At 52.8% G+C, this 17016-nt stretch overlaps 1 protein-coding gene across 1 annotated transcript; it reads right to left on the bottom strand.

Moving 5' to 3' along the window:
* Positions 1 to 11351: 11351 nt before the first annotated feature.
* Positions 11352 to 15226, bottom strand: TFF2 (trefoil factor 2). The gene is made up of 4 exons (XM_087817833.1): positions 15154 to 15226; positions 14372 to 14521; positions 13328 to 13474; positions 11352 to 11410 (listed from the first exon to the last, which is right to left on the bottom strand). Exons 1-4 carry the CDS (start codon positions 15224 to 15226, stop codon positions 11352 to 11354), a joined length of 429 nt encoding a protein of 142 aa, XP_087673959.1.
* Between the last annotated feature and the right edge of the window lie 1790 nt (positions 15227 to 17016).

Here is a 17016-nt window from a genome sequence, read left to right on the forward strand (position 1 = left end):
TAAGAGCTGGTACAATGCTAAACAGCAGGCCTCTCATCTGGGGTGAAATTTGAACTGGGTCTTGAGGGATGAATAGGAGTTCACAAATATATGGAGTCAATGTGTCCTACACGGGGCTATATATCCCATTGTTACCTCTTGGCTTCTGATATCATCACTCTTGGCTGCTGAAGCCAGCAGAGAGCCAGATGGAGAAAGTACAGTTATGTTAATCAACACCTAGGGGTGAGCCTTGGTGTCACACACCTCCCGGGAGCCTCCTGCTGACCAGCTGTCACTTCATTCTGCAGCTGCCTTGGGTGTGAGCCCTTCTCCGTGTTCTGCAGTTTCCTCCTGCCAGACCCTTCCTGAGCAATCAAGATCTGCAGACAGCAACACAGTGACCTTTGCAGGGAGGCTCCTGTCTTCTGGCAACGTTTCCATTGAGGACACTTGGGGGAGGGGGTTAGGCCTTGCAAATGTGTCACCCACCCACTGTACATGGGGCAGGGGAGAGGACAGGGTCCCAGTGAGTCGGGACAGAGGCCGTGGGTCCTAGGATGCTCCTCAGGGGCCCTGATCTCCTGCCCCCAATACTGAGCCAGTGCCCATGCCCCCACACATGGTGGGGGGCATGTCACAGCCCCTGGGTGTTCAGGGGAAACCGATGTCTAGCTCGAGGAATACTTGGGGTGGTTTCAGCCAATGACCTCTATCCAGAGCTGCTTTGGGTTTGGAACTATTACATCAGCTCAGGTGCTGTTACAACAAGGAAAGGTGCCCAGGACCGAGTGGGCGGGTGACCAGGATGCAGAGGTACAGAAATAAACAGAGCTGACAGATGGGAGCAGGTGTGAGTGGGGACGCCAGGCTCCTCGCCGGCGGCCCCGCCTTCGGAACCCAATCGGGCCTGTGGGGCCGGAGGGGCTCCGGCTGGAAGCCAGGTCCTCGTAGCGCAGGGAGGGGGCACCTGGCTGCGCCCTCTACTCACGCCCCCCAGGCCCTGCGCTGAGCCTGTCCTGGAAGGACACCAGGGAGGGCAGAGACGGTCCCCAGAGCCCGGGCAGCAGGCTTCAGGGAGCGGAGGCCGCCCACCGGCCTGCCAGGCCGGGGATGACAAGCCGCACTCTCGGGCTTCAGACTTCTTCCCTGTGATTCAGGCCGTTGGCACTAAGTGACTTCCAAGTGCACTGCACAGAATAGCGTCCTCCCCAATTCACGCCCTTCTCGGAACTTCGGGGCGGGGTTTTCTTTGGGTGTCGTTACTTAAGATGAGGTCAACTGGTGGGCCCTACAGCCAGGCTCACTGGTGTCCTCAGAGGGGAAGAGACGCAGAGGCAGACACAGGGAACACAGACCTGCAGGGAGACGCCACGGGACAGCCAAGGCCCTGGCTGGAGTGACACAGCTCAGGGCCCAGGACGGCAGGACACAGCAGCCACCCGAGCTGGCAGAGGAAGAAGGCTCCTCCCTGGACGCAGCAGAGGGCGCCCCGCCCGGTGGGCACCCTGACTTAAGTCTGTCTTAGAACCTTGGGAGAAGGTTCCTGTTTAAACTACCCGGTCTGTGGTCTATGGTTGTGGGAGCCCCAGGAAACCAGCACACAGAGGGACAGCCGCCTCTGAGCGTCCGTTTTAACTTGAGCTTTCTCGTGTGAGGGAGGGGAGAGGCCTGGTTAAACAGCTCAATGGCTTGTCTCCCGGGGACCCTCCTCTTTCCTGTCCTGACCCTGCCCCCGGGTGAGGGAGAGGAGCTCTCCCCAGTGTCGGTGCCCCTGCACCCAGGACGATGTCCATGCTGTGACCCATCCCCATCCCCTGCCCTCTCTGTGCCCATTTGATTGCCAGTCTGTATGACTCACTGGCTAAAGTCAATCCATCATCAAATGTGTGTTGAATCCCTTCCCACGCTTCCACTCGTCACCTGGGGGATCCCCACTGGGCCTCCTCTTCCAGGTTCCTTGTCTCAGCAGAGGCTAAGACACCACTGTGGGGAGTGTAGGGCTGTGCCTTCCTGGTCAGGGCCTGGCCAGGCTCCGCCGCAGGAGGCCCCGGCAGGTGGCAGCCCACCCCAGGGGAGGCCTAACAGGCAGGAGACGTGTAAGGAGTTGTCCAAACAGGGACACTCTTCAGAGTATCCGGGACAATATTAATGATGATGCCAGGATCACAGGTGTGAACAGGGAGGGCCCAAGCCAATGGCACAAGGCCCGCCTGCTAGAGAGCCTCCCACCTGCCCCTCACTGGGTGGCAGTCATTTCAAGACTCATAATAGCCCTGTTTTGCATATCAAATGGCAAGAAGCTAAATGCCAAGGCTCATTAATGCGTTACTCATACACACACAGCACTCATGATATCTTGCTTCTGAATGCCTTCAGGGGCTTTACCAGAGTGATATTTGTCAAGCTCCTACAGGCAGACACATCACTGAGCCAAGAGCAATGGGTCAATATTTACTAAACACCCGCTGTGTGCACAGGCTCGGGCCCAGGTGCGCTGGGAGGCCGAGAGGAAGCCCAGGCTGCTGCGGATCAGAAAGCTGTAGCCACGGAGGGAACCGCACCATCCGGGCGCAGCCCGCTGCGGGACCAGGCGGTGCTCCGGCTGCTGCGGCTACTGCCCTCTAGTGGGTCAACCCATGGAGGACCGAGCGGGTGACTGCCGACTTCAGTGACAAATTCTCCAGCCTGTTCCATGCTTCCACGCCTCTGGATCTACTGCCTTCATCAGTTTATTTTGTTCATTAGTTTCTTTGTTTGTTTATTTTGATTTTTAGATTCAATTGGGAGATGTGTATTTATCGCCATTTTATTGTTCGTATTTTTTTATTTTTTCTTAAAAAGGACCCTTTAATACATCATGCAATCTCAGAGGGAGGAGGGAGGATTGGGAGAGATTAACCAAAGAACTTCTATGCGTACATGCACCAGGCGTGGACTCAGACAATAGGGCGGTGAAGGCCTGGGGGGAACCTGGGTGGAGGGGGCAGTGGGGGGGGAAGGGAAGACATCTGTAGTGCTCTCAACAATAAAGATTTAAAAAAATTGGTTTTAAAAGAACAATAACTAATTTTTAAATAAATGATTATTTAAAAAATTTCACAAATAAACACGCAGTCACATGGGTGGGACAGGAGACTCTGCACTGAGCCAGATGGAAGTGATGTGAGTGGGTCCGCGGGGAGATGTTGCCTGGACCGTGAGAAACAGGGAAATGAACAAAAGATATGAGAACGCGCCTCTCTCTGGGGCATAGGGGCAGAGCGAGACTGTCCGGAGACTCAGAGTATCTGCGGTGGAACAGCCCCTGGGCAGGAGGGTCCCCAGTACTTGGTTTCCAGATGGAAGGTGCTCAGAGACCAAGCACCGTGGTCACAACCCTGGTCCCTCACCATCTTGTGGTGCAGGGTGAGAGAGGATGGCCCTGCAGGGTCTGGTGACAGAAGATGGGACTCAAGCTTTTATGGGTGTCATGGGTTCCTGATGGACCATCATGACGACCCACCGTGGGTGTGGGGCGCCAGCAGTGAGGTACAGGGCAGCCCAGTGGGTAAAGCACTGTCCTCACACTACCCAGGGGCATAGTTGCCGTGGTTACAGGAGATCCACACACAAGAACTGCTTTGTTACGGTTGTGACGAGCTCAAGATGCAAACTCTAAGACGTTCTCGGTCCCTCATGACTCCGCTCAGCTTGAGTTGGTCCAACGCGACGCCTGGCCTCCTGGGCTGCCTCCCACACTGGGTTGCACGCCCAGAGCAGCTGCCCGGTCCTGGGGCAGATTCTTGGCTTCACCCGCCCCCCCAGATCTTCCCCCGAGCAGCCTCTGCTCACTGGGCGCCGCTCTTGGCTCTGCTCCCTGGTGCCCCAGTTGCAGGAAGATGGAAGCCCCTGCAGTGGGGTGGTTGTGGGAGGGGGATGGGTCCAGGAGGGGATAAAGGATGCTGACCCCGGCCTGAAGCTCGCAGGAGGGGACCCTCTAACTCAGTGCTGCACCCTGGGGCAGAAGTCACTTATCTGACAAGCTGCACGGTTCCGGGCAAGCGCCGAGTAGCTATTGAATCGATGGAAAACCATGAGCCACAGAGGCTGAAGACTCCGTATCTCCGCAAGTCTATTGATCCTGGTAAAGCAAACCGGGCAGACGGGCAGGCACCTGCGCTGGTTTTATTGGCCGTAATGAGGATCATTTGGGTCATAATTCAATACGCTCCGGTGCCAAGGTACACTGCGCAGAACAGCACAGCCCTACAGGAGGAAAGGTCAGAGATTCTGAGGCTAATAAATAATTGTTGGGGTTGAGACCAGACCTAAGAGTGATAAAGGTGTCAAGCAGGTGGGGGCACTGGTTGCCAAGGCTACGGACTGTGAGCACTTTCACAGTAAAAAAACCCCAAAAACCCTAAACCCCTAAACCCCTTTTCAGGACCTACAGAAATAATTTATAGTAATTTTCTATGGTTTGAGACAAAGTGAATTGACACAAAGTAAGTGTTTCATTGAAAGTGCAATAATTTATACCATGATCATATTTTTAACACCGTTTTTACTTTCTGGAGACACTGATGTGTCTGCGAGATTTTAAAATCAAATCACCAAAGGACTTAGCTGTCGAAGGTTCGAAGGTGAATTTTCAGTATTATTATTCTTACTAATTATTCTCCTCATTAGCTCCCTGTGTCTCCTGGCCAGTATTCCTTTCGCTTTCTGCCTTTAGCCGAGAGTCATCGTGATTAAAAATTAGTCCATATATTGCTAAAAATATAGAACTTTAAAACACTAACGATCAAAAGTGATTTAACTACTAAGATGCTGAGCTGAGAGCGGGGGCCGCGATCCTGACGTCGGACAGAGCAGAGGTCAGGCCGGAGCACTTGCACACGAGGGACACATTATGAGCCACAAGTCACCACGAAGATCCAGGGCGAGGCAGAGGCATTCTCCTTTACAAAGCGGAGCGAGCAGGTGGCCGGGCGGAAAGACCTGCAAACACAGCTGCTGTGTCCTGGGAAACACGCCGTGTCTATGGGGAACCATCTCAGCCCTAAGACAAGCGTGTAAGCAAGAGGATCAGGGAGAAAGCAGGGACATAAACAACACAACCGATAAGGCAGATCCTACGGACATAGATGCATCTAACCTCAAGTCCTGACCAACTTTTCTTAGGCGCACATGAAACAGTCGCAAAATTTAATCGCATATTTGTTCATAAAGAAAGTGTTATGGTCCACAAAGTAGAAATGATCATCACCCTATGATCAAATTCAACAAAACTGAGGAAACAAGCTGGAGGCGTGGTAACAGCTGACCTGCCGCTTCCCGCAACCACATCAAAATTACAACTAAATACAGAACCACCGTCACTCAGAGCCTCCTGAGATCCGGCTGCACAGAAGCCCCACAACCAGGGGACTGAAGAAGCACCGAGACCAGTAGGAGGGGCGGAGACGCAGGCGGATGGGGCTGGATCCTGGAGACGCAGCCACGAGGCCACACCGGTGCTGCGGGGTAAACCCGGGAGGGCATCTCGGTGGTGGAGGTTTCCCAGCGGAGCGAGGGGTCCCAGCCCCACAGCAGGCCCCCAGCCCAGGGCTCCAGGGCCAGGAAGAGACGCCCCCACAACTCCGGGCTGTGAGACCAGCGGGGACTGTCCCTGAGGGTCGCGGAGGCTGCGGGAGCCCCAGCAGCTCCTCTAAAGGGCCCGGCACGGACTCACTCGGACGCTCCCTCTGAGCCCAGCGCCGGGCAGCAGCCTGAAAGGACCCGGGACACTCGGGGGGAACTAACCTGCCTGAGATCCGGGCGAGAGGCGGAGGGCGGCTTCCTCCCAGGCAGAGGGGCTGGCAGAGGCCATGGCTCCTGTGGCGAGTCCTCCCCGCACAGCCCGCAGGCAGGCGCCATGTTTGAGTCGCCAGCACCTGACTCACGCCTTTGGCCCCGCCCCATGAGTCCCGGAGGCCCCGCCCCCCCCACCTGCAGCTCATCCAGGCCACTTCCAGGGGCTTTTCTGTGCAAGTGGCCTCTCGAGCCCCATGCTCAGGACTTTCCTAAAATCTCTCAAACAAGCAGCAGCTGCCCCATATAGCTTGATAAGCGGCCCCAGGCCTGGCACTAGCGGCAGCTGCATTGGCTCATAGCTGGGCCTATCCTGGGCTCCTCCAAGCCCAGCACAAGCAGCAGCCAACTATGGTTTGCTGTGCAGGTCATGCTGGGTGGTCCGGAGCAAGGCACTGGCACAGGCTGACTTTACACTTCCAGGGAGGCCCCAGAGACAGTGCACCTGGTGGTCAGACTCGACCACACTGGATCACAACCCTACCACATCCACGAGTGAACTCAAGGAGTGCACTTGGTGTGCACCAAAGCCCCACTGAAGTAAATCCTGCTCCATAGGGGTGTCTCCAGCACAGCAGCTCTTTGGCTGTAGTTGCAGCTGGTCCTCACAGATGATTGGCCTGGGGGTCAGTTCCTCCCAGTGACACCAACAGCAACCAAGGCTCAACTACAACAGGACAGTGCACACAGCCCACACAGGGGAGCACCTAGAAGGCCCAGCTCAGGTGACTGGGGAGGCTGAGCCACTGGGCCCTACAGGACACCTGCTACACAAAGCCACTCAACTGATTCCAGGAGACAGAGCAGCTCTACCTAATACATAGAAACAAACACCTAGAAACAGCCAAAATGTGGAGGGAAAAAAAGCATGTCACAAAGGAAAGAACAGAAGAAATCTCTAAAAGAGGAAGTAAATGAAATAGATCCAAGCAATACAGATCCAAGATATAGAGTTCAGAATTTTGTTTATAAGGACGTTTAAGCAGACTATTAGGGAAATAACTGAGAAAATCGATGACATAATAAAATACCAATTTGAAATGAAGGCTACACGAACTGAAATGTAGAATAATTTACAGGGAATCTACAGTAGAGTAGAGGATGCTGAAAATCACATCAACAATTTGGAACATGAGGAAACAAAAAACACCCAACCAGAAGAGAAAAAAGAAAAAAGAATCCAGAATATGAAGATAGTATAAGGAGCCTCTGGGACAACTTCAAGAAGCCCAACATTCGTATTATTGAGGTGCCAGAAGGGGAAGAAAGAGTGCAAGAAATTGAAAACCTATTTGAAAAAATAATTACAGAAAACTTCCCCTACCCCTGGGGAAAGAAATCGACTTACAAGTCCAGGAAGCACAGAGGGTCCCAAACAAGAGGAACCCAAAGAGGCCCACAGCAAGACACATCATAATTAACATGCCAAAGGTTAAAGACAAAGAGAGAATCTTAAAAGCAGCAAGAGAAAAGCAGTTAGTTACTTACAAGGGAGCACCCTTATGACTATCAGCTGATTTCTTAACAGAAACCTTGCAGGCCAGAAGGGAGTGGCAAGAAATATTCAAAGTGATGAAAAACATGGAACTACAACCAAGATTGCTCTACCCAGCAATGCTATCATTTAGAACTGAAGGTCAGATAAAGAACTTCACAGATAAGAAAAAGCTAAAGGAGTTCATCACCACCAGACCAGCACTACAGGAAAAGTTGAAGGGTCTTCTTTAAGAAGAAGCTAATGAACAAGAGAATCTGATGAACTAAATAGATCCAGAGACATTGATGCAGGCAACAGACAATCATATTTCAGAGGAAAGGGGGAAGGAGGGTGGAGGGTGGGAAGAGATTAACCAAAGAAGTTATATGCATATATGCATAACCCATGGACACAGACAATAACGGGGTGAAGGCCTGGGGAGGGGGTGGGAGGGCAGTGGAGGGGATCAATTGGGGGGAAAAATGGGACACCTATAGTACTTTCAACAATAAAGATAAATTAAAAACAAAACAAAACAACAAAACCCGAAAATCATGACACCATTTTTTGAAAGGCCCTTGCACATGAAAATGTAAATGTTTTTTATTACACACTTGTGGCTAAACGATAAACTACAAACCAAAATTCTAGAATTTCTTTAAAAAGTCATGATGATAAAAACACATTTCTGAATCTGTGAAGAATGTTTAAAATAGTGATGAGAGGAAAATGTATAGCTTTAAACACATCAATAATAAATGGATTAAATTCCCAGCTCAGAAAGCTAGGAAAAGACAAGGCACATAAGCCAAAGTAACGCAGAGGTAAAGAAATTAATGAAGTCATTAAGAGAAAAATAGTAAAACTAAGTAACAAATAAAAATCTTAGCTATTTTTTAAAAATATGTGCAGACCACTAGCCAACCTAAACAAAAAAGGAGGCCCCTCCCCTGTCCCAAATGTACAAAATGAGAATTGACAAAAGGGAAACACCTATTGAAACAGAGAAAGCTTTAAAGATTATAAGAGGTCGCTCTGAATAACGTTATGCAACTAATTTTTGAAAATCTGGGTGAAATAGATCAGTTCCTAGGAAAATCACAACTTACCAAAAATTTCCCCAAATTCATTTATGGAAGTCCTACACTCAGTGTGACTGTACTTGGAAGTGGGGCCTTTATGGACATAATTAAGCTTAGCTGAGGTCACAAGCGTGGGACCCTGATCTGATAGGGTCAGTGTCCTTGTAAGAAGGGGAGGAGAGACAAGGCCTCCCCTCTCTCTCCATGAGCACGGAAGTCCTCCCGGGACTTACACAGGGAGAAGGCGCCGTCCTTAAGCCAGGAGAGCGGTTTCTAACCCCCAGGCGCAATGTTAAATGCAAAATCTCTGCTTTGTGCACTGTTACCAATACAGTCAGCCTGATCCAACTTTGTAAGGTTAGCAACTTAGGATAGTTGGTGAGGTCAATCTCTTGACATTAAGCTGTATAGACGCCAAATCTTCGCACCTGAGGTGCCCAATGGGGCCAGGGGAAGGCTGGAAAAGTCCGTTTCCTATGTTGGCCAGCAGGGGGCACTGGAGGACAGACAGCCACCTGAGCATCTTGGCCCTGGGAGGTTCTTTATGGGGGAAAACACTTTAGATTCATTAACCATGTGTCCCAAATGGGGCAAATAGAAGGGTCGTTCCTTCCTCGAAGCCACATTTCTGACTGTGTGAAATGACGGTTGAACACTTAAGTGCTGAGTTCTCTTTGGATCACAGGAAATACATGTGGAAGCTGTCACCCATGGGCCCTTGTGGACACCTGCTCACCCAGCCCTGGAGCCACGGCATCAGCACATCTGTGTCTGAGCTTCCAGGAAGGCCTGGCTGGGCTGGAGCTGGGGTCAGACACTTTCAGGGGCCATGGAATGAGGGACCCCTCTGTTCCCAATCCACCAGGGTTGCAGGGAAGCTGAGGTGACTCCCAGGGATGTACTGGGACCTCCCACCACTGTCCTACAAATGCAGACAAGCCTTAGGGAAGGGGCAGAGGCCATGAAAACGGAAGGGCACAAAGTTCCCTTCCGTGGGAACGACACCAGCCAGAGCAGACCCTCAGGGTTTTCCTGATGAGCTGGGAGCCTCGGTGTTCCAGCCTGTGATGGGGACCATTGCCCACTAGGGTCACAGCATTAGCCAGGGCCACAGAAGAGCCCCAGGGAGGGGACCTGGCGGGGACCTGGCAGGGACTGGCCTTCCTGCATAAGTAAGCAGGACCCTGGAGGGGCTGTGGGTACTGAGACAAATGAGACCCATTGTCACCTTGATTAATGGGGCCTGGGCTATTGGGCAATTAATTAATAATAACAATAGCTAGCGTAAGGTCCTCATGAAGCACTTACTACATGCTTGACACTGTCCTAAGCACGTCTCATGAGTTAACTCACAAATCCCTTCAAAGCCCATAGGGAAAGGTGCTATTAACACCTCACTTTGCACACAAGTAAAGCGAGGCACAGGACATCTAAGTAACTGCCCAAGGTCACACAGCTAGGAAGTGACTTAGATGCAGAAACTGTGGTACAGCGTAAGTGCAATGTGTCTATTTTGGAGACATGATACATATAGTATCATTGCAAAGCCCTAATTCCATGGGGCCGTGGCCTTTCCTCCCCCTCCTTTAAGCAATGGGGTGTCAACAGAGGAGCTGTTCCCCTGAACCACAAAGCAACAGCCAGGGGTATCTATGTGTATGTACCACATATAATGAATATATGCTACCTGCAATGAGTGTACAGTGGCTCCTCATTACTCATGGATCCCTTATTTGCAAATTTACCTACTCACTAAAATTTATTTGCAGCTCCAAAGTCAACACTCCCAGTGCTCCTGTGGTCACAGTTGATGCGGGAATGAGCAGAGCAGTGAAAACACGAGGCCCAACAGGGACATTCCCATGAGGCCAACAAGGTGACCCTCTGCCTTCCCATTTCCACTCTGACTGTAAACAACTGTCTTTTTGTGGCCTATTAGTATCTCCTTTTGGGCATTTTTGTGCTTTTTGAAGGTGATTTTGCTATTTAAATGGTCCCCAGGCACAGTGGGCCAGGGCTGTCCAGTGTCCTAAGGGCAAGAAGGCTGTGATATTCCTTAGAGAGAAAACAGGGGAGCTGGACAGCTTCCTGCAGGAGTGAGCTGCAGGGCTGTTGTCTGTGAGCTCGATGTTAGTGCATCAACAATATACATTAAATAAGTTTTCTGCAAATAGAAACACACATCAAGCAGCATCACGTATTGGTCAGTGGATGAAATCAGTTAAGACACTCTCAGGAACGGGGCCCAGTGTTGCCCCCAATCGAAATGGTTCCGTGTTTGCTAAGTCAGTGCCGGTGACTTTCTAGAACATGACCACCTTGAAGAAGGCCACTGAGATGGCTTCAGGCTCCACAGTCAGTCATCAGAAGGGCGGGGTAGGAATCGGCTCGGAAATGAGGGTGTTGATGGGTCAGAGACTCCTCGGGGAGGAGGTGCGACGGGGGCAGGACAGGATTTTGAGAAGACGCCTTGGGTGTGGGCGCCCAGAGGTTCCTGCCAAATGGACCGCGCTCAGCCCCAGAACAGGAGGTTTGTGCACCGGAAAATGCCCACGGGTGGCCTGAACCAGGAGCTCCCGCCAAGCCCAGAGGCAGGACGGCCGTGCACCGGCCCTGGGAGCGGACCCCCCCGACTCTCGGTCCTGGGGTGTCAGTAGGAATGACTCATTAGGCCCCTGGAGGGCGACCTGGCTTGGCCCGGGTATGGCCGGGCTGGCTGGCTGGGGCACATGTGAACTACGCCACGTCGACGGACCGGAGAGGGACAGCGCCCGTGATGAAACTCACAGATGCCTGCGCCTGTCCCCACTGCCCGCCTGCCCCGAGCGTTCCCGAGACCCCGCGCTCCCACAGCAGCCACCCACTTACGGAGCTCGCGAGCGTGTCGTGAGCAAGATAAAGACAGGACGGCGACTTGAGGCCATCTGTGGCCTCCTTCTGAAAACAGGGGTCCTGAGGGGTGATGGGGGCCCTGGCGCTCAGTTCAACAGCGGGGGTGATGCATTTGGTGAGAGCGAAGGGATCCGGCAGTTGCAGTCTGGAAGTACACGTTACCAAGGGGCGTGAGGGCTAATGCCACTCGAGTGAGCCTGCGAACGATCGGCGTAGGAGCTAGAAAGCCAGGCGGATCCGAAATTCACTCACACGGGACAGGGACACCCCGTTGCTGCCACACTTGCCCAGCGAACATATCGCATGAACTGTTGCTGTTACGGTAAGTGAAAGGTATTAGGACTACACACACACACTCACAGGCACACACACACTCACAGGCACACACACACTCACAGGCACACACACACACTCACAGGCACACTCACACACTCACAGGCACACACACACTCACAGGCACACACACACACTCACAGGCACACTCACACACACGCACACACACTCACAGGCACACACACTCACAGGCACACACACACACTCACAGGCACACACACACTCACACACACACACACTCACAGGCACACACACACACTCACAGGCACACACACACTCACAGGCACACACACACACTCACAGGCACACACACACTCACAGGCACACACACTCACAGGCACACACACACTCACAGGCACACTCACACACACACACTCACACACACACACTCACACGCACACACACACACTCACAGGCACACTCACACACACACACTCACACACACACACACACTCACAGGCACACTCACACACACACACTCACACACGCAACTATCTCCACCTCCGTGTCAATGAGCCAAAATATAATTAGCAGACTTTAAGGGTTTCCTTTATTTGAAGACCCTGGATATTAAACCACGGGACAGAGTAAAGGTGATGAAGAAAACCCAGGCGTTCAGGCGACGCGACACGACGCCGGCCGGCGGGTGAGTGCTCTCGCTTTGTTTCCGAGCATCCGGGAGCTGGTGGGTCCTCTGGAGCCGCTGCGCCTCAGTAATGACAGTCTAGAAACGTAAAACACGGGACGGCTGGTGAGAGGTCAGGGAGCTAAGGGTGCTCCGGGGCACGTGGCATCGGGCCACTGCCCGGCTGTGCCCATTGAAGGGGGAGCCTTCAGATCACACTGGGAAATTTCTGGAAGTGCAGGCTGTGCTCTCCAAGGCTTGGTGCCCTCCTCCCCTTTTTGGAAAATGCCTGCTTTCCCTTTATCTTGCCAAACTCAGTGTCAGGAGACTCACTGTGGCAGAGAGGTGTGGGGGGGGGGGACCCTCCTGGACTGGCACTGACGCAGGACCCGTGGTCAGAGCCTGTCATGCTTGGTCACATGTGAGAGGAGAGTGAGGTCCACAAGAGAAGGGGTCACGTCTCCTTTGTTCTGGGCCCTGACCCCGGTACCCAGCACAGCGACGGCACTTAGTAACATCCAGAAATAGACAAGGCCACCAAAGTGGGCTCAGATCCAGAGTGTGGCTGAAAAGGTTGTGCTTTTAAACCATCGTAAAGACACATGATGCTGTGTGACTTTAAACTTATCCAAAGGAGCCCAGCCGGTGTGGCTCAGTGGTTGAGAGTTGACCCACGAACCAAGAGGTCGCTGGTTCGATTCGCAGTCAGGGCACATGCCCAGGTTGAGGGCTAAACCCCCAGTAGGGGGCGTGCAGGAGGCAGCCAATCGACGACTCTCTCATCAATGTTTCTATCTCTCTCCACCCCTCTCACTTCCTCTACCTCTAAAAATAAATAAAACGTATTTTAAAATAAATAAATAAAATAAGCTTATCTAAAGGAAGCTGCCATTGTTGAGAACATTCTGGACTTGTTCACCATAAAGCAGGCTCACCCATCAGCACACTTGTTCCCCCAAGTGGCCACCCCTGGGTTCAGGGGCCCTGGCTCGGTGGCATTCGGGCAGGAAGCCCAGCTGGGGGCCGTCCCCCGCCCCGCTCCCACCTTCCCGAGAAACCCTCCGTGTCCGGGAAGCAGCCGGGGCTCGCCCGCGGTGACGTCACCTTGCACGGGCTTCGGAAAGAAGCACCAGGGCACCTCGGGGATGGCGTCAGAGAAGCAGCACTTTCGAGAGGCGCACTCCTTGGGGCTGATGCCCGGGTAGCCGCAGTTCACGCGGGCGGAGACCTCCATGACACACTCCTCTTTGTCTGGTCGCCATCGCCGGGGTAGGGAGAGGAGCAGTGCACAGAGACTCCGTTAGGCCCGCTCTGGTTATCTAGAAACTTCCATTCCCGTCCTCCCTCGGGACACCGCTGGATTTACAGCTGAGGAATTCTAGGGCTGGGACACCCAAGGACAGGATACACATTGGTGCCAAAGGCTGGCCACCCTTTCCTCCACACAGGTCAGAAGATCTAAAGTACTGGGGCCTCAAGAAAGTCACTTCTCCTCTCTGGACTCAGTATTCCCCTCTGTACAATGGATTGGCCCACCACCACTCTGAGAAAGGCTGGGGAGCCCCCTTCAAGGCTGTAAAGCGTTTGGCCCAAGCATTAAAACCCATCAGCACTTCCCCTCAGGAGAGGGCCCTGCCCAGAAACTAGCCTCAGAGCCCAGGAGCCTCCCATTCAATTCCCAGGAGTGTGGACAAGGGACCAGGGGTGCGAGTTCCAAACACACCGGAGCGCTCAGCACACGCAACTTTCTTGTGTGCAGGCCTTGGAGCTAATGGCCTTCTGTCTTGATCCTATGCGCTGACATACACCCACTCTCAGGTGAGCCTGGGAGTCTTCATTTCCTAACGCTGAGGCCTGTGAGCAGTCATGTCAATATGTCCTATTAGTGTCTCCTCCCCCGAGAGGCTCCTTCAGGCCACACTTTTACAGGTAGGAGAGGCCTGAGAGTTGTTTTTTCTTCAAATACAGAGAAACAGGTTCTGTACACACCTGGGTTCCCACACATGTCTGCCAAGAGGGACAGAGGGCTGGCATTTGGGGCTCCAAGTATGGACACGGGGTGAGGGGGGGTTTTCTCCCCAAGCACCGTTAACCAGGTCCCGGCTGCCAGCCGGGCACAGGAAGACGATCCAGCTCTCCTGTGGTTACCTTGCATTGGGAGGGGGGTGAAGCACCAGGGGACCCCCGGGACACTGGAGTCGAAGCAGCAGCCGGAGGAGAAGCACTGGTCGCTGGTGATGCCTGGGAAGCCACAGTTCTTCCTGTTTTGGGGGTTCATCCGAGAGCACTGGCAGGGGGCTGTGGAGATACCCACGGTCACCACTCCCTCCTCTCTGCCCTGCACTCAGGGCACCATCAGTGTGCACACAGGGAGACGCAAAGTCTAATCTCACCATATTTGACAAGGCTCTGCTGAAATTGTTTTATTTGTAATAAAATAAAATAATTAAATTAAATTAAAATAAAATAAAATAACCTTCTGGAAAGAGGTAGACAGATGGACCCAGGTAGAGGTCAAGGTGAAAGGTCATCAAAGCCGGACTCCAAGGAGTCCCTGGTGGGGCCTCCTGCCCAGTCCCTCTCCTCAAGCTGGCCCCCCAGCACCTGTGGTCATCCCGACCTTGTCCGGGAGAGAGGCCCTTCTCCCAGGTCTCACAGACCCCAGGTGTCCTCCCTGAACAGCAGGAAAGCAAGTGTGACCATGAACAGGGCTGGCCGTGGCTGACACCACAAACCTTAGGTGCCTTCCAGCTGCTTCCTCCCTCAAGTTAACTCATTTCCCCCCAAGACCAGAGACCCACTGAGGGGAACATACATGACCCCACTGCATGTGGGGCTCTGGAAGGCCCTCTGAGCTCTCTGGCCCAGACACCCTAGTGCCCAGATGTGAACACTGAGTCACAGAGGGTCACTGAGGGGCATTCACTTACAAGGTTTCTCGGCCCCCGCCATGGTGCACAGACCCAGGACGAGGACCGCTGCCAGGAGCCGGGTGCCTGCCATGTCCAAGCTCAGCTGCACCCCAGGGTCGCCTGCAGAATGCAGGGTTCCCACTGCCAGCAGGCGTTTTATCATCGGCTCTGTTTGCTCAGCAAGCGGAAATAACCTTTCTCCCTTGCCCCTGGCCCCAACACTTTGGATCCTTTGTTAGGAAAAGGGGCTGAGATAGCTCGGCAGAGAGACAGAGGGCCACACAGGCGCAGGCAAGGCTTTGGGCCAGGTGCCATGCTCCAGGCACCCGCGAGGCCTCCCCTGGCTGGGCTGGGAGCCGGGTCGTTCCAGGATGCCAACGTGGAGGACTGGCCACATGAGCGTCTGGAGCTGTGCGCCCACAGGTCACACCCAGGAAGGGATAAGCCATGCATTTCTCCAGATAAAGTCGGTGGCTTTCATGGAATTTAAAAGAATATTGGGCCCAAGGCTATTGGGGAGAAAGGACCAGGCCAGCTGTCAGCAGAGAGAAGATCCCTCCTTCAGGGAGGGCAGGAGACCCCTCCTCCACGGTGCACAGTTAGGGCTCCAATGGCCCCTTGCCAGTATCTCCTTTCTCCATCTTGGGCACCAGGCTGCTCTCCATGGACATGAGTCTGAGCAGGTGAAAAGAGAAGCCCAGATGTAAAAATAAGTTCATTTTAATAACCCTCCAAAATTCCTCATTTTAGCTTCCATGGGAGCTCTCTGCTTTTCCAAAAGATAGCACCTGTAACCGCTATGCCCAGAGGTAAGATGCTCTGGGCAAGGGAGTCTGTGGATGGGACACAGAAAGAGAGGAAAGAAGCCAGAGGGGAGACACCCCAACAGAAAAAGGGGAAAGATACGGTGGGGAAGCGAGGGAAGATCATTAAGGTCCCAACCACCACAGGAATTACAAGGAGTCACCAATCTGTAAATCATAGGTTGAGCAGCCAAGGCCCCAAAGGTGAATAGAATCCCAAACCCCGGGTCCTCAGGTCTGGAGAGCAGGCCTTGTGCACCAGGGCTTCTGCAGGTCCGGCTATAACATTGCCAGACGAGGTACTTGACTATCCACTGCTGTGCAACCAATGGGACTCCATCTTTGAAAACCTTGCAGATTCAACTTTCCCTGCTCCATGTCCATGTCATCTTTAGTCACCACCAACACATAAGGCCCTGAATCATCTGTTCTCTTCTGGTTTCTCATCCCCTCTGTTCTCTCTGCTTTCTTTCCCTGGATGTGACTTCCCACTTGTTCCAGATGAAACCACCCAATCTATGCCAGAGATGCAGCTCATCATCCTCAACCCTGAGCCTCTCACCCTCCCCCAGCCCTAACAGAAGCCTGTGTCTTCTCTGAGACACTCCTTTGCATCCATCAAAGGCAGAGGTGCTCAGCGCCCCTACCCCTAGGGCACCAATTACTCATACAGTGCTTTGTGTAAATTGGGAAAAGACAAAATTCTTTAAGACAAGTTACTTCCACCTGTGGGGAAATCATTATAATAGACATGATCTGCAATGTGAGTGGCACCTTATGTGAACATGGAGGTGTGCACACAGTACAACATCTGCAACTGCGTTGTCTGTCCATTGTCCCATTACATGGGCTCAGGAAGGGAGCTGGACATTTACTTTGAGCCCTGATGTCTCTATCTTCACACAAAATCCATGCTCCTTGGAGATGCAGGCTGTGAGCAGTACCACTTTCAATGCCTTGCCCCACTATCATCTGCAGACCTTCATCCTGTCTCCTTTCTAGCAAATCTTTATAATAAGTCTTAACAGAATAAATTTAATCTGCAAGTAAATAACTGTCTAAAAGAACAAAACTTAGC

This window comes from Miniopterus natalensis, chromosome 6, assembly GCF_054644295.1.
Source record: "Miniopterus natalensis isolate mMinNat1 chromosome 6, mMinNat1.hap1, whole genome shotgun sequence".
Classification (NCBI taxonomy): Eukaryota; Metazoa; Chordata; class Mammalia; order Chiroptera; family Miniopteridae; genus Miniopterus; species Miniopterus natalensis.